This window comes from Chroicocephalus ridibundus, chromosome Z, assembly GCF_963924245.1.
Source record: "Chroicocephalus ridibundus chromosome Z, bChrRid1.1, whole genome shotgun sequence".
Classification (NCBI taxonomy): domain Eukaryota; kingdom Metazoa; phylum Chordata; class Aves; order Charadriiformes; family Laridae; genus Chroicocephalus; species Chroicocephalus ridibundus.
The window spans coordinates 22,964,786-22,983,217 of NC_086316.1; the positions used below are offsets into that span (position 1 = coordinate 22,964,786).

The following is an 18,432-nucleotide window of genomic DNA, read 5'->3' on the forward strand; positions in this document are numbered from 1 at the left end:
TGGATAATGCTTAGGCAGTGTTTGTGGGTGTCAATGTTTCAGAGGAAATTTAGGATTAGAAAGGCAGAATAAGCAACTCTTTATTGCACTTAAATCTGTTCCAGAACTTCTGTTAAATATTTTCTCTGTGTTATTTCTTTGAAAGCCGTGGTAGTTCTTCACCCAGATGCGATGTTAAGATAGGGAAACGTAAGAAATAAGTTGTGGAATGATCCTGCAGTAGAGTCATTATGCATATAACCATGTCAGTTCCTAACATGAAGTCTTAAAAGCCAGGTGAACATGATCAGTCTCCTAAAATGTGACCCTTTGCTCTCCTCTTCAGTGTGAAGATATGGTCTGTTTGTTTTAGTTTAGGTGAAAGTGCTTTTGACTCCAGCTGGAGTAAGAAGCTATTTTGTTGTAGTCTGCGGAAGGGTGCTCTAATGTCTGGGCTACCTTTCAATGTGCGTATTCCTGGAACGTAAAAATATTGAAATAAATTTTATTTAAAATTTAAAAAAATATGTTCCTGAAGCTCAATGTAAATTTTAGTTTTCAAGCAGACTTTTATGCGGATGATGTTCTCAAGCTGTAAATGTGAGTGGCCAAAAAAAACTGAGGGCAAACTATGAAAATTGTGGCATAGCTGCTAGTTGGGGTATAATTTTCATATTTATTATACAAAGGATTGAGGGAGTTACCTCTGTATAGACTGTTTACTTGATCTGAAAAAATAAGTTTTGATGCAGCATTGTTGGAGGACCTCATACATTACTATAAATTATAGCTTTTAGAAATGCTACTAGGGTCTTGCATTGTAGGTCTTCAGTTAAAGAGTGTGGTTTTTATACTGTCAGTTGGCTTGTGAATTTTCTTTTATGGACAGCATAGTACATTCCATTCTGTGGTTGCAAAGAGACTTGACTGTTTCCTGCAGGGAGTCAGAAGCAAAAAGTTACAAGCCCTGCTCTTTTCAGACACTACCAAGCGTAACTTCAATCAGCATGCAGCGTTGGATTGTAATTGCAGTAGATTGTAATTGCTTGCTGTAATTGAAGTGGAGTGTTTGCTGGCATGAAGAGTAATCCAGAGACGCTGGATTTAAAATTATATTGGAAAGAAACAGGAGGATTTTGTGATACGTATGAAAAAACAAGCAGCCAGGTAGCCTTTTAATTGTTCAAATAATAAGCATTTTATTGTAGAGAATTAAAATAATAAAAAATATGCTGTGTTATCTTTAAAGGCTGATAAAAACAAATACTCATACTAGACAAGAAGTCATAACCTCAAAGTCTGGTTACTTTTCTTTATAATAGGGTGGTTTCTGCCTTAGGACTTGTTTTAATTCAGACCACGTTTGGAAGATCTTCGGAGATTCATGAAGCATCATGAATCTCACAGCTTCAAAGGTGTGGTATTTATAGCTATTTTGAGTTGCAAATGGCGTTTTTTGTTCAAGCAGGAAGGGCTACTTTCACCCTTTAGAAAAAAAAAATAGTATAAAGGGAACTGCACAGGCTTTCAGTTCCTAAAATCCTGTAATTACATATCTTTGCATACCTGTCAGTATTTTGCATCTGTCTTTTCTCTTGCTAAGGCAGTGTTGGTTTGATGAGTAAGAAAACGAGTAATGGTGTGTGCTTTTGCCTTGAAACTGCTCTCTGTGCAGTTATTCATACGACCCTTTCTGTTCCTATTTTCTCTGCTTTAGTGTGAACAATCCCACCTAATGAGAGAGCATGAAGACGTGCAGGAGCGAACAACGCTACGCTATGAGGAACGAATTACAGAGCTGCACAGTATCATTGCTGAATTAAATAAGAAAATCGATCGACTACAGGGAACAACAATAAGGTACAGCAGCTTCCTGGAAATTCTGGGCCAATGTAAGAATGGTGCAAAACATGGTGTGAATTATACTCTAAATATGATTTGATGATGACTTTAAGGTAGTTAGGCTTATTAGGACTGGTACTGAGTAGCTGCCCGTAATTAAAGTACGTGTTCTGCAGAGTATCATCCTGAAGCTCAAAAGTGCTACATTCTCTATGGCAAAATCACACTTTGCAAAGACTAATGAGCCCTGCAAAGAACTGCACTGTACCATCTAAATATTCCTTTAGTGTTGTTACAACTGCTCACTTAACCTGTCATGAAAATATTGATATGCACAAATAAGAGAAAGTATCATCACGCGTATATACCACTATAAAAGCAGTGATCATATCACATTGTGTTAATGTTATTTAAGAAAATAAATACTGCCAACTCTGAGATGATCATAACTATCGATGATCATGGTGAGATTTTTCAGGTAAGTATTTTCTAAACTGTTAGTCCTTCTTTGAAAAAAATCCCTGTGGCTCCCTTGTTCATTCATGCTCGATACCTCTGCAGACAGACTTCCCGTTAGTCTTGTTTCAAGTCACCTTTCCTTTCAGCATGATACTGGCTGTCCATCCCACCCTCCTCTGTGGTAAAGCTCTACCAATTGAAAAGACTGGTTGAAAAGCAAAATCTGAGAAGCATGAGAGCTGCATTGATTTTTTTTTTTTTTTTTTTTTTCTTGAGTGGCAGAAGAACTCTATGACATTTAAGAAAAATATTACATAGAATCCATAAAAGTTGTTTGTTTGGAGTCCTTGTGGCAAGCTTTTGGTGTTCATTTACAAAATACTGGAATCGGGTGGATAGTGTGAATGTTTAGCCATGCCCATAAACGGGTCAGCTGTGGCACGCACAGGAAAGTGAGGCATAAGAACTGAGCTTGATGAAGTGCCTGCTGCTTCTTGGGAAGAGTGCAGTTCTGCTGCCCCTTTTGGGGGCGTGCAGGCTTTTGAAGGCATCAGAACAACGCTGCTGCAACAGACGCCACACCACTGTCATGCCCTACCTGTTTGGTCTTACCATATAAGAGCTCGTCCTGCTCAGAGAGCTAGGATGCCTCCTCTGTTTTTACTTAGTAAGAACAAAAATGTTTATTAAGTTAGTGGATTTTTTATTTCCTCTAATGATTAGAATAGCTTGTTATCTTCATCAGGCTTATAATTTGGTGCCTGGGGAATAGAGGCGTAATATTTCTCCTAAAAATGTCAAGCAGAGGTAGAATTGGAGGGATTCCATAGGGTTTGTAAAGACAACTGAAAGAAGGAAAACTGATACTTCCTGCTAAATCTGCTCTGGGATCGGCTTGCGTCACTCCTGAGGAGCCGTTCATCGGGCAGAGCAAGGGCAGTGTACTTGCTGTCCTTGCTGGGACAGGTGTGACTCAAAGCACTCCACGAGCCCCGGAGCTGGAGCAGAACAGTCCTGAGAAGGCAGGGTTCTGGGAGCACGGCCCTGCTAGAACTGCGGCGTTTACACATTCCTCTAAACCAGAACTCAGAAGGGATTTCAGTTTTGATTTGACTCTTGATTACCTGCAAGTAATACTGAGTGGAGGCTTTACTCTTCCTGTCACAACTGTCTTTCTGGAAACAGTTTTCTTGAGTTTCCATTAACTGCATAACACATAAATGTTTCCCCAGTGCTGACACAGAGATTGTTCAGTATGTTCGTGTGTTGTTTTTAGGCAGTAACAATAAACTAACATGTAGCTTGACGTACTGCTGCTTTATGACATTCTTTGTCGTTCCCTCCAGAACCCAAAAATATTCTGGAAACAATTAGAAGAAACCAGAATTTCACGGAGAGTATTTGACTATCCTCCTTAAGCTGTGTTATCTTCAAATTTGTAGCTCTTTGTTTCAATGTGAGGAGTACCCTCAGAAAGTAGGGCAGAAAGTAAGCAGAAAGAGTGTTTCAATCTGAAATAAGGTATTGCAACAGTTTGAGGAGCATTGGCAGGCTGTATAAGCTAGTTAATATTCTCCATACCAAGAATTTTTCTCTCTTTGTCTTTTGATGTTTTTTGTTTTGTTGTGTTTTTTTTGTCCCTTGCAATGTCAGGGGTTTTACACAGCTTGAAGTGTAATGGCTTTTGCTCATGTGGTTTAGTAATGCCAGCTCTAGAGGGCTTGAGTCGTATTGTTAGTGCCTCTGCCTATTCCCAGGTATATCTGATGTGCTGATCTTAGTAACGGTAATCTTACGGGAGTATTTTTAGAAGTTTCCAGGATTGTTCTAGGTTTGCTAGCCATTTCTTGGGTACAACAAGTTCCATGTGTGTGGCCACATGAAGTTAGCTGCTGCTCTTGCACTATGTTCTTCCAATATTCCCTAAGGAAAATTAGGTCACCATGGTTGTGGGAGCAAGCCAACATTCATCTGCAGTTGTCTTATCTCCCTGCTGCTGCTCTGGACAGCCCAGCTGGTTTGGAAGCCCAACCTCACCAAAAAAAAAAAAAAAAAAAAAAAAAAAAAAAAAAAAAAAGGAAAGAAAAAAAAGCTGAAATACAGCTGTAACTGATTTGATAGTAAGGCTAAAAAGAGAGTTGCCTATACTCATACTGTGCAAGTGGACAAGCCTCTTGCTTGCCTAGTTCTTCATGTGTGGCAATGCAGAATTTACCCACTACCAGCTAGAAAGGTGGCAATTTGGGAGCACAGAGACACTAAAGAAGTGGTCTACTAGGATGAGGATGCTTTTTTTTTATTTTTATTTTTTATTTGAGCAGTCTGGAGACATAAACCTTGGTTCTGTTTTTTCTTGGAAAATTTTAATTGTGTGACAGTGTCTCACTGTTCTTGTCTACATTATTAGGGAGAGAGTGGCAGGAGGTGGCTGGTGTTTTGCTTAAGTTCATTGTAAAACTCAAGTCATAGGCTTTTGTCAATCCCTGCAAGCCTGTTGGGCAGAAGAGCCTGTGATGACTGTGCAGAGCACATTTTGTCTGCTGCTTTTACAGTGAACACCTTTCACTCTAGAAGTGAGCGGTCCTAGCTTGGGGTTCCTGTTAGAGTGTCAAATGGATGCTGGTGGCAGTATTACCCCCACTTCTGCTGTTTCAATTTGTAGACAAATTTTTTGCCTTGCAAAGGTTCTCTGTCCTTTGACAAGGTGTATGCCTACTCCCATTTCCACTCCAAGTGCGTCCAATTTACAAGACAGCAAAGCCAATCTCCCAATTGTAGGCATATTGTAAATACTTGAACACCTGATAACTCTGAAGCACAGAAAGGATTTACAAATTACACAGTAGCGTACTAAAAAGGAATTATGTCTACACTGAAAGTGAATATTCTTGACTTGAAAGCTTTTCCTATTGCCTTAAATTCATTCAAACTCAGGTCTTTTTTTCTTAACCATGTCTTTGGCTGGCAAAACCATCTGTAACTTGGTTGTTTGGAAACAGCTTCAGCCTACCAACTGATGGTCTTTCTTAGATGTCAAATTGAGGTTCAGCAAAAGGAAAAAGGAAGAGATCAAATTGCTTTCAGTTCTAAACCAGTGGCTGTCTGGGTACATCTGTGCAACTCTAAAAATAATAAGCAATTATTATTATTGCCAATACCAAACAGAAATATACTCCATTGAACATTGGGGTCTGCGAAGGATTATTTGAAACAGTTGTCAAGAAGGTTGTAACCCGTTGCTGTAAAACCATTTGCTCAGAGTTACAGCTTTTAATCTGAAATATATTCAGAAAGTAGGTTGTGTTGGAGTTAATGAGGAAGACGGAGAGAGAATAGACTACAGCATGACAAGAAATAACACATGGTACGTATAGTCATATTTACACAAGGATCTGGAGTTATGATTCTAGCTTCTAAATATGTGCTGGGTGGAAGCTGCTTGGATTCAGTTCACATGGCAGTGTGGGTGTGATAGTGTTGGCTTCAGCATACAGTGCCCTGCCCCACCTGCCTTCAGTGATTAGTTCCCATGTTGTCTCAAGTGTGTCTCTATTTGTTCACAAGAGAACTGGTTCAGAGGGACCTCAAGTGTGTATACACAGGGAGCAGTCGCACACATGCACCTGTAGTATTCTCTATCTGATGGTCTTAGAATGCTTTGAAAATACTTGTTCAAGTAAAGTGATTGTTGAAAAACTGCTGGCACCTAAGTTGTGAAACAGTGCATTGTTTGCAGCTGCGAAGAGAATGTGCACTCGCCAGTGTCCCGGCAGAACTCGTCAGTGGCGTGAAAGGATGCTGATAGTGTGCTGTTTTGCGCACTATTTGATCAAGTTCTTCTCAGTGTCTGTGCAGCAGTTGTGATCCTTGGTTGCACCCGAACATAAGTAAAGCAATAAGTGCAGACCTATCTGTAAAACACACTTGTTTGGTGCAACATTGTCATGGTTTAAACCCCAGCCAGCAACTAGGACCACACAGCCATTCGCACTCTCCCCACTGTCTTCCCCCAGTAGGGCAGGGAGAAGGGGGAGAAAAAGGAGGGGGAACAAGACCTCATGATATAAAAACGGAACAGTAATGGAAGAGAAAAAAAAAATGGTAAAAGAATATACCAAATAAAGTGATGCAACACAAGTCACTCTCACTCAATCGATCAATTGCCCAGCCTGTCCTGAGCAACACCTGTGGATTCCTGCCCCCTGGCCAACCCTCATTTATACACTGAGCATGATGTCTGTCATATGGAATATTGCTTTGGCCAGTTTGTCCTGTCTGTGTTCCCTCTCAACTTCTACGGGAAGCTGAAAAAGTCCTTGATTTAATGTAAGTGTTACTTAGCAACAACTAAAACAATATGCGTTATCAACATTATTCTCGTACTAAATCCAAAATACAGCAGCTACTAGGAAGCTAACTCTATCCCAGCTGAAACTGGGACAAACATTGATCCCAGGCCACTCTGTTTAGAACAGCTTGATCTGATCTCAGTTGCCTCCACATGACGGTCCAGGAACTGGGAACCACCAGGGCCTGTAGGAGAACAAATACCTGCCTTCTCCAGCCAGGCCTTAGATGGTGGCAGCAACAAGGGCGTTGTAATGCCTCCACCTTCTGGGTGGTGTGGCAGGAGCTCAGTGGCTCGTCACCGTTGGCTGTTGAGCACCTTGCATTTCCAGTGCCACTGGAGGACTCTTCTCCTGTTTTGGGGAAAGGGGTATCAAAGAGCGTCATCTGGTACTGCCAACTTGAGTTTTAAAGGCAGAATTTGTATTTGTGGTACATCGCTCCCCTTGAATTCCCCCTTGCGTTTTTAGCCCTCAGTCTGACCCCTGTGAGACTGGTGGTGGAGAGACCAATTGACCTTGCTGTTGCTTTACCAGAAATGGATTTCTGATCTTTCTGGTCAGGTCTTAGAAGCATTAGTTCATTCAGAAACTGACTTCTGGCTTGAGCCGTCAGAAGGGCGTGAGTTCTGCCACCTGACATACTTTTCCACTACCCCAAAATACTGAGGGTCCTTAAACTGAACAGTAAGAGCACCAGTGCTAGCTAGATGAAGCCGTGTTGGATTTGAAACAGAAAATCTATGCAACAAGAGACAAAAGAAGAGTGGTGGGAAATGATTGTGTGTGGCATTGTTTTATGATCAATTTTTGTCCAATTGTAGAGGTAATTCAGGTTTTAAAAAAGTAGGGCTAATTGTTTCATAAATGAAAAAATGAATGACCTTCAGATCAAAAAAATGCAACTGAGTGCTTGGTAATTGTTTTTGTCTAAAGCTAATTACTACTGGCTTGCGCTGTGGCTAATAATAAACAAGTTCATGGAACATTAACTCATGCTTGTGTCTTCACTACACTGTTTTAATTCCTGCTATTCATGATTTAGTTCTCACACTTTCTTAAACATGTATGGCATGGTACCTTAAAGACCTTTCTTTGATTAAATCTCAGTTTTAACCAGCTGTCCTGCATTTTTGTTTAATAATAGTCATTAAGTGCTTCTGATAAAGTCAGACTTTCTTTGCGCTGAAGCAAATGTTAAGAGGTAGAAGAGCATAATAGTTCCTGTAGAAATTACATCACAGTACCTTGGGAAACCCTGCTTGGCAAGCAAACTGAAATTCCTTTTTTGAGTTGGCCTGGCTCATAAATTGTCACCTCTGCTACTTTGAAAGCAGGCTTTACTTCTGTCATTGTTCCCTGTACATATGGGCCATCTTCTCTCTATTTTGCCTGGCAAATCCAGACACTCCTCCAGGCTAAATCCTGCAATATTTCTGCAAGAAACACTCATCACCGTGTAACATACGCACAGCAGACTTAACATTACAGGTGCCCCTCCCAGACGCAGATCCCCAGATAGCTCTTTACTATTTCTGATTGTTTCCAAATCCAGACAGTTCCATTCTCACACTTTTCTGCTGAATCTGCAGCAAAATGAATCTCTGTATCTGATTTAGTGTGTAATGACATGATGTCTGTTCGCTTACTTATCAGGGGGGCTCTGCACCTGGATAAACTGGTGTTTTTCTCATGTTTAAAATATAGACTTTAATGTCAAAACAGTTACTATGGAAGTAAAGAAAATAATTCTGAGTCGAATCAGCAAGTGGATCAAAAGAAAAAAATGTTTACAAATGTTCTCAGGCAAAGCTATTATTCATTTACTTATCTTCTTTCCCAGTGCTTTGAACTCTTCGTGTGGAGGCAGGAGGGAGAAGCCCTGATTTTTTTAAGCTCATTAGCTTTAGCTAAAGTATTCTGTGTCCCAAATTATTTTAGCAGAACCAGCTTGACAAATAAGTTAAAACCTAGGTAATCGAGGCTTTTTATTTTCCACTAACTCCAGCAGTTCAGTGCTGTATTCACTTATCTGTTCTCTTCCTTTTGGGAAGGGAAAATGAAAAGCCTGCCTGTCCCCAGGAGCATTTTGATACGCACATGTGGGTACGTGCATGTGCACACTTGCTTTGCACATAAGGTGATAGCATCCTCGAACTGAGAAAGAGACCAAAATTGGTTACTGATAATCCACTTTGGGATCAAAAGCCACTGTGCTGATTAAGAATTGTCAGCTGGGGAGTTCTTGCAGTGAATGTCCTTCTTGCGCACATCCTTGCTTGCGCTCCATTCCACCCATTGTTTCCTTGTACAGGGTCTGGAATAATAATGAAATTGGGAATAATAATGAAATTGGGAATAAAGAAGTGGAAACCTGGCACTGGCTTCTGCAAGTGGGTGTTATGGGCATAGCACAGTTGCTTTGTGGTAAAGGGTATAAAATCTTCTTTACTGGCTGGACAAAGCACTTATACTTGCATGGATTGTGTCCTGTGCCTCGGCTTATAGGTCTGAAATAAGTGTCAGAGAGACATGTATTTCTTTGGAGGATTTTATTTCTGCCTTTGCTCTTTCTCCCAGGGAGGAAGATGAGTACTCAGAGCTGCGGTCAGAGCTCAGCCAAAGCCAGCATGAGGTTAATGAAGACTCACGCAGCATGGACCAGAATTCTGTTTCGGTACCAGAGAATCAGTCCACCATGGTCACTGCCGACATGGGTGAGTTATGCTGCTTAGTAGACATGATGCCTTCTCACTGCAGAAGGGCATCATAGCCTTTGAAACGCAAATCCAAATGGTTGGTGAGGAAATTAATGAATCTAGGCTGCGATAATTGCAACAAATGCTGACCTTCTCCATGACTATAACCTTACATGTGAAGTAACCTCTGTGCCATGATGTAGGATAGCTGTGGAGTCTCAAATGGAAGGATTGTTTCAGGAGAGCTCATGACTTTTGGGAAAGAGTGGGGAAAAAGCTATTCACGTACCTTAAATGTGCCTGTAAAGTAGTCTCTATAAAAGAGTTGCAAACAGAGTAAAAGTTAGGCGGAAAAGCATGGGGAAGGGAGCTGTCTGTCCAGTTCTTTTACAGCCTAATTATAAAGGATGTCTGCACTCTTTGAAAATTGAGAGCCATTTTAAAGGGATAGCTTACTGAAATGGATTTAGACAAGGATAAATCTGACGCAAGCCGTTCAAATGCAGTGCAAGGAGGAAGCAACTCCAGTTACAGTCTGTAACTAATCTTTTTCTGGCTAAGAACTAAGAGGGCAAGCATCTTCCCTTCAGAATTTCATCTGTCATCCAAGCACAATTACGTTTGAAGAACATCCAAGTATGGAGTAATTACTCCATAAAGTTTGCAATATAAGCATCAGGAGATACTAGGCCTTCAGGATGATAATCCTTAAGTGTTTGGGCACAATTGCTGAGCACCATAGGTATAGACTAGCAGGAACCTGGTGTAATCCTCACTATGACTAATTTTCAGAATCCTCTTCAGAATATTATTTTTCTTGATTTATATTTAAAACCAAATAATTTGTTTTCATTTTCTTCCCTAGGTAAACTAGCTGGGTGCGTGGGAACTTCTGTGAGTGGTATTGTACACGAGCAGTGCTTTAGGAAATCATTGAAACAGCAGTCATAAGCCCTGTTGCAGAACTTGTGATCCTTAAATATTAAGCTATTAACTCTACCTGAGGCTTTGATGGTTTTAATGCAACATGCAATATTTGCTTCCAGAGATAAGAAACTGTACTGAAACAGTTTCCCCTTGTTTGGAGCAGTGCACTTCCTTATTGAGAACTTTTTGCTCTTTTTTCCAATACAGTGCCTGTTAGAGGGATGGACCTAAGAGTAGGCTAACTTTTGGGCATAGTATTCATTGCCCTCAAGTGGAATTTAATAATATAGAAAACATATTGATATTGTAAGCAACTATATAAAAGAGGTATTCTGCATGATTTCTTAAATTGAAATGAATACATCAGCTCTGGATCTGTATTTGTTTATAAATGCAGGACCTGCCATGGCACTTTTATATTTCAGTGTCTTTAATTTCTAGAAACATTGATAGAACAATATCAATAATAATGTAATCACAAAGTGTCTGACATACAGAATTCAAAGTATACTTAGCAAAATACTGTATGGGGTCAAGATATTTTAGTAGAGGTTTTTATATTCTTAAAAAATGAATGTTTTTACTTTCAAAAGTTAATGGTTATTATTAAGTTTCTGCTTGAACAGATTCTAATGTGAGGACTTTTGTTTCCTTTAGTTTTCTTTCCTTTTCTTTCCCCGTATTTTTACAAAAAAAAAAAAAATCAAAGTAATTTACTTTTCAGCATTTGTTTTGGGGGTAGGGCTTTGGTGTTGTCTTTTCTTGTACAGCGAGATTTCAAGGCAGTCTACAATAATCTGGTGTCTCATGTCTGTTAAATTTCAGACGCAGTTCAATGCCACGCTGCTTTAGTCCCCTATAAGAACCACAGCTATGAGACTCCTAGGGAACTCTTGACCATGGTGAAACACTTGCAGCAGTAGTGTAGAAATAAAACCCTCCAGCAAGAGTGCGTGCTGCTGTTCTCAGTAAGGTGTAGGAACTGCTGGTGCACTGCTGTCTCATAGTGCACCCCTTGTGTGCTCTACTGCTGGTAGTTATTGCAAACTCTTAACTAGTAGGCCAGAAGAACTAACTAGGACATCCATGATGGCACAAGGGTGAATTCTACCACGTGTCTGTCTTAGGAACTGCCACTGTCTGTTGCCAGATGTGAGCATAAGAGAACCAAAAACAATTTATGAAGTGAGCTACCAAGGTACTGAGACCCACTTGTTCTCACAGAAACGGAGGATGCGGTGGCCGTGCCCAAGGCACTAGAAGAGCTTTGCCTAAAGACAAACCAAAGTGATTCTCTGTTGCATTTTATAATTAAAACAGCGGTGTTATGTATGCTGCTAATAGGGTTGTAGTACGGAACATAACAAACAGCAAGGTGTGCTGTTATGATCCCTGAATATTCTTCAGTTGGATTTGAAGAAGAAATAGCTATAAAAATGAAATATAGGCTCTCAGATAGTGAGTAGGGATCATTTCTGTGAACACCAGGGTTTTTAAAATCAGGCAGTACCTAAGTACAACCACAAAAATTCCTCTGAAAAATGTCAAGTCATAATGTCAATGAATGTACCTAGCAGAAAGCAAATGTTGAATTTACAGGGAAGAAAAGCTTTGAGGGTAATAAAATCAGGATAATAGGCCCTGAATGGCAAAAAGAAAAAGAAAAAAGAAATAGCATAGCATGTGAGCACATGGTGTCTTAAAATGTTGACCTTTAGAAAAGAGAGGTTTTTGAAGAAAGAATAAACACTACAGATAAGTAGAGGGAGTGTTATTTGTCAGATGGGAGGTAACTCGTGATTTCAGTTAATGTCGTTGTGGTATTCAAGCCTATCAGTTGGTGAGGAAAAAGTGAGGGATTGCAAGGACATTCCTAGAACAATATCAGTCCTAGCTGTTCTGCAGCAGGCGCTTCCTGGGTTAGAGTTTGTTTTTGCACTGAGTCACTAATTGTTGCGATATTTGTTTTGTTTTGCTTTGCTTTCTTTTAGATAACTGTAGTGACTTGAATTCAGAACTGCAAAGAGTGCTGACAGGTCTGGAAAATGTTGTCTGCGGGAGGAAGAAAAGCAGCTGCAGTTTATCAGTGGCAGAAGTGGATAGACATATTGAACAACTCACTACCGCCAGTGAACATTGTGATTTAGCCATTAAGGTAACGGCAACCTTAGGCTCTAAATGCAGCACGTACATTGCCTGAGACACCTGATCGCATTCTGTAGTAATAGCGCTTTACTTCCAAAAGTGTCAAAGTACTTCACAGAAATCAACACCAGCTCACAGCGTGTGCTGGGTAAGCAGTAGTACCCCTGTTTTACACTGAATTCTCCAAGGAGCAGGAGGAGCTACTAATAGACCTTCAATCTCACATCAGAAATCTATTTGTCTTATGCTTATTTCGGAGATAAGAGAAACGGGGACACTCAGCAGTTAATTTACTTTCTGAAGGTTATCTTGCAAACAAGTTATCACTTGGTCACACAGCTAGTCATTGACCAGTAACCGAAAACACAATATGTAATAACTCGCTGAAATTTGAAGGTAAGATGCCATAAACTGTGTGCAAGTTGTGACTTTGCTGTCTTAAAACATGAAGCTAGTATTTAACACAAATCGTGTGTGGTATGTTAATTCTAATGAGACAAGCCAGACACAGGAACAAATAGTTCAACTGATACTTGTATGTCTTGGTTTTACTGTGCGTGTAAGAGAAGAAGAGGAGGGATGCCTGACAGCACATGTAATGAAGGGATTGCGATTCAGAACCTGAAAGCAAGGGAACTGTAGAGTGTCTCACTGTATTGGGGAAGCGCTGAGCAAGTTCTTTGTGTCAGATGGAAAGGTGTCAGTGACTTATTTATGTAAGAACAAATATATTGACATTTTTCTCTTAAGTGGAGCGCTCTGTGACCATTCTAGATGGCTTAGACAGCCCTTTGGCATACTGCTGGGAAAGGTTCCCTCTGTCCCTGGTGGTGCCTGAGGAATATAATTGCCTACAAAGAAATTAACGTTGAGTAGTAGTTTGAAGAACATGGGTATATTTGATAGACTTGATAGAGACAGACCGACTTCTGGGACTCTTGGGAACCTTCTTAAGGCAGTTTATTTGAGTGTCTTGGAGGATTAGGATCAATACTTTGAATGTTACCCAGTATTATCTGGAGTTTCAGGGTTAAGTGCTCTCAGAAGTCAGTGTTCACCAAGACAGATTATGGGTCCTGGAAAACAGGTAGAGATTGGTCTGTGTGAGGTCCACACAGGTCTCTGAAGTAAGATCAGATGAAAAATTCTGCAGGAGATGGATTCAATAAAATGTCAGAATAGCTGCCATAAGCTTAATTCGCAGGCTTTTTATTTTAACCCCATTATTTACTGTTAATTCAAATTAACTACAGTCAAACTTTTGTAATGATAAGTAGCTGTCAGCAGCTTCTTCCTGGTCCAAAATGCAGGCCTTTTATTTTCATGTGATCTCTACATGCATAGCCATTTTTGGGGAAGGCTTTTCCCCACTGCCTGTGCTGTAGAGCCTGGGATTGTTTGTGTTTGACAAGTGAAAGCATGCAAAGGTTATTAACTTTTCAGGAAGACAGGAATCTCTCTGACAAGCTCTGATGATGTGCTAGGGAAGTTTGTCACCAATGTGTTTAATATAGCAAAACCTACACGTAGAGCCCCTCTCCACAATTCCACCCGCGGCTGCAGGTCATTTCTCCTTTCCTGCTTCCTCAGACAGAGAACTGGGAGGTTTTTAAAACAGGTGTAATCATGAATGGAAACCTGAAACATTCTGACTGTCTTCTACTTTGACTGTTGACTTTTTTCTTCAGCAGTGAACTAATGCATTTAAACATTTTGAATCCTTCTGCTTTGATGATTACATTCACTGGGTTTCTTGTAATGCTGCTGCTGGTAAATTTATTTTTTGCTTCGTTGTACAAATCATGTGACACTGGCTAGCTCAATTGGTTTTGTCCCACAAAGAACAAAAAGACCTTGAAATGAGGTTTATCAGATTGTCTGATAAACTGAACAGTTACAAAACTACCCTTTGTTTAAGAAAATTTCCACAGAGTAGGCTGGTTAATGCTTCGTATATTTTGAAGAGTAAATAACTATCAGTAACAGACACCTACCACTAAAACTCTATGGATTAAAAAAAGATGTAAATATTTACAAACTTGAACTGTTTAGAACATGAGAACAGCTGCACCGGATTGGACCAAAGTCCATCTGTCTAGTGTCAGATGCCAATGGAAAAACTGCATCAAAAAGGACACACATAGTGTGTCCTTCTCCTTCCTTCAGAGATGCTTCCAGCAAGGTGGGTTTAGGAGAGCCAGAGATTATGTCTTTGTGTTTAATAATCATGGGCGGAAATTTTCTTCCACGTTCGTATCTAATGTGTTTTTTAACATAACTAAATTTTTGGCCTCCGTAAATTCTGGTAGGAATAAATTCTACTCTTGAGTTACGCCTTGTGAAAAAGTGCTGCTTTTTGCTTTTTTTAAACCTGATACTTGCTGATTTAATCTGATACCATGTCTGTAACACAACACTAAGGCAGAGTACTGATGGCAGTGTCAGGGACAAGACTGGAATTACCACGACAGGACATCCTGCCCTGTGCTCCAAACATTACATTGTAATTCAATGCTATAATGCGTGAAATTGTACCTGAATTTATCTGCTGTACAGCAGCATGCTGGATAAAACTGCTCTGTGATACTGCTCTGAAGAAAAATAAAACAACCCAGTAGTTTAAACAGATATATCCATGTACAATATTTATGTTTTATTTACCATGGAGGATGGTAGCATGTTGGTTGTCAAACCGGAGGATTGCATTAGTAGTTTAGTCAGCCAAATGTTTTTGATCATGTCAAAATGAAAGAGCGTAGAAGCAAGCACAGAGGTCCCTCTGCTTTGTTAAGGACTGTAGGGTGGGCCTAAGTACGAGAGTCAGACCCATGCTGATGCTGCTGTTCACTGCCTGAACTTTGTACTTGTGTGGGCAGATGGTAGCAATGGGCTCTGGAGAACCAGCCTCTCTGTCTGAAGATACCTCTGTGGTGTTAAGCCACAGCTGCTGTGTCCTCGTGACGGTCCTTCCTCTTTCAGTGTTGCTCCAGGCTTATCACACACGGTAGCACTCTGAGGAGGAGAAGAGGGTTGGGAAAGGAAGCTGTTGGAAAAATAGCAACACTAGGAACATGGGGAATAAGGAGGAAGGAGGCAGCAGCAGAACTTGGCATTAGAGGGGTGAGGGAACAGCAGGGGAACTGTGTGAAAGAGGAGAGGAGTTTTGAGGGGAGAAGACAGAGGAGAAGACAGCAACCAAGAGGCACAGTTTAAAATAAAGCTGGCATCCTCAAGTGAGAATGCTCCTGCCATTACAGAGCTTTTCTTCACATTGTGAGATTAACCGCCCTATGCTTGTTCAGAACTTGAACTCATCCTCATGTTGTGTTGAAATAACTTACCTTGTCATAGTTTGAGACGTATAGGTCCAAGTGAAACTAATATAAGGCTTCTTTCATCTTACAGAGATGTTGCAAAGCGTCGCTCTTTTAGAAGAGTAATTTAGGCTTACTACCAAATATGTAAGAAGAATTATAGTGCATATACTCTCAGTGGAGTTTTATATTTATGACTCTAAACATATTGCAGTTTTGTGAGAGAGAGACATGAAATAGGATTTAAAAGGATAAACTGAACCTGACAAAAGTTAAAAGTTTTGTGCCTGCTTCTTCCATAGAGGCATCTTGAAGTAGGTGTTAAAAATTGGGTTTTTTTCCTTTTGTATTTTCCTCCTCGCTAAGGAATCTTGCTGTAGCCATGATTTGTTCTTTAAGATTAATGTATTGATAACAATAAATAACCAACTTTTCATTATGTCACTCACGGGTAACATATGTTTTATTTGCATATAAAACATCCATCTGCTTTGGTGTTGGTCAGTATGAGATATTTTAATAAAATGGTCAAACTATCGAACAAAATAAGCAATAATATTTTTTGATACTACTTACCAAGCAAAAGAAGCAAACTAATGGTGTAGTGGGGCTGGGTATGTGCATATAAGTATATATAGTTGCCTGTTGCAGGCTTCTGTCCTGTGTACCATTAGTCTTGTTCAGTCACCTTTCTCTGCTTCTTTCTGGTTTTTGATGACTGTATTTTTGCAGACCGTGGAAGAGATTGAGGGTGTTCTGGGACGTGACCTTTATCCAAATCTATCTGAAGAGAGGTCTCGATGGGAAAAGGAGCTCGCTGGCTTGCGGGAAGAGAATGAGAGCCTCACGGCCATGCTGTGTAGCAAAGAGGAGGAGCTGAACAGGACCAAGGCCACCATGAACGCTATTCGTGAAGAAAGGGACAGACTGCGTAGAAGGGTAAGGCTGCCGCGTAGATGATGGTGGCTTCTAGCCTGTGTAATTTTGTCACCAGAATAGGCTTTTCTTTAATCTCACTTCCTGTACTGGCTCAGGGGCTCTTTGTTTTTAAAGTTGAGCTATACAAGTTACAGAACTAGGACAAAACTGTGATGAACAGCCAAGGTGTACAACCACCTCACGTCAGAAATCATGTCTTAACAGAAAACCTGATATTCATCTCCAAGGAAGCATACGTAACTTGTCTATAGAGAAAGCAGATGTTCATTTAGTGAATTTTCCTGTGAGGCTTTTTTATTTTTCCTGTAAACAACAAATATTTCTTTGTTTTTGATGGTAATTCAATTTGTGATTAGGAGAAAGAAAAAGAGCAGGACTCCTGTCAGTGGGTAATAATTCTCAAAACTGAACAATGAGTAGTCCCAGCCATGTCCTGCTTCCCTGTCTACATTTTGTGGTGCTGCAAGGTCAGATAAAGGCCTCGTGCTTTGTGTGGAGTCCAAAGTAAAAAAACAAAACAAAGCAAAACAAAAAACTGGAAACTTGTTCACAGAAAAGATGAAAAATCCAAGAGAATGTGATCTCAGTCTCTGTTACTTTTAAAATGTGTGAACGTTGTCCCTGTTAAATCTGCAGAGTTTTGGCTAGATATGAAATAATTTTGTTTCTAAAACAGGCAGTTTCAAGTTTGTGTTCAATTTGAGCGACAATTTGGACCACCGCATCTTGGTAAAATTATTGGAAGTGTTGCTCTTTACCTCCTAGGAGCAGATTGACTTTTTATGCAAATGCTGTGTTTCTAAAACAACGTTGTTCTGTAGTGACTGTATCATTTTAGCATGACGCTGCGTTTGTGAGACTTCCAGTCTTCAGATGTTGAGCCACAAATTGCCTTGGCAAATTCTCTAGCCTCTCTTAACACTGAAAAAAGGTATGTGTGATGAGGGAAGAATAGTCATCTGCTATCATATAAAAACAAGACCACTTCACCTGTTCCTTTGTAAAATTATATACCGTTAAGTGTAAGTCATTTTCAGTCCTGAAGGTTGTGGATTGGTTTTATAGTGATGCTTCTTTTCAAACAGAGGCAGTACTACACCTTGAGCTACAGAGGCAGCATTTATGTACCTGGTGAGTTATTGTAGGATTGGAGCACGGGAAGCAGGCAGAGAATGGAGGCATGTGCTTGTGAAACTTGCTTACATAAATGCAGATATTGACACTACAGAAGATACAGATCGATACTGGGATATCAAACAAGGGAAAAACAGGTGACCTTGAGGACAGAATTAATAGAAATAAATTTTGAGAAGTAAGAAAGAAGTAAGTGAGAAAATAAATAAATTTTGAGAAGTATGGAGTGCAAGTTAAGGTGCTGAAAAGACTGGTAAAAAGAATTTGTGCTGACAGCCAGAAGCTCCTCAGTTGAAAAACAGAAAAGGGGAAGGAATTGGTGTTTGTATCTTCAGGCATCAGTGTGGCTGAGCCGTTGATGCATGGTGGCAAATTCAGAGAAGGTATTTCCAGTAGACGTTGGAAAGACTAATGGAAGAGTGGTGAGATCTGATCTGGAATGTTATATGTAGTTCTTATCTCTTATGCTTGAAGAGGTTCATTTTAAATTGGCAAAAAAAAGGTGTAGAAGATGGTCAGAGGAATGGGCAGCTTACATGGAGAAGTGACTTAAAGAGAGTGTCCTGTTCAACTTGGCAAAGCAAAATCTGAATTTGATTTCTCCTTACAAGTGCTGGAGAAAGCAAGTAAGAATGGGAGCTAATGTCT

The 18,432-nt window shown here is 40.1% G+C and overlaps 1 protein-coding gene across 5 annotated transcripts in view; it reads left to right on the plus strand.

The window, feature by feature from the left end:
• Nucleotides 1-18,432, plus strand: part of MCC (MCC regulator of WNT signaling pathway) — a 207,173-nt gene that overhangs the window by 141,917 nt on the left and 46,824 nt on the right. For all 5 annotated transcript variants that reach the window (XM_063321360.1, XM_063321361.1, XM_063321363.1 and 2 more), the window contains 4 exons: nt 1,697-1,839; nt 9,207-9,343; nt 12,244-12,407; nt 16,444-16,650. In XM_063321360.1, coding sequence (XP_063177430.1) covers nt 1,697-1,839; nt 9,207-9,343; nt 12,244-12,407; nt 16,444-16,650 — 651 coding nt within the window. The remainder of the gene's footprint in view (nt 1-1,696; nt 1,840-9,206; nt 9,344-12,243; nt 12,408-16,443; nt 16,651-18,432) is intronic.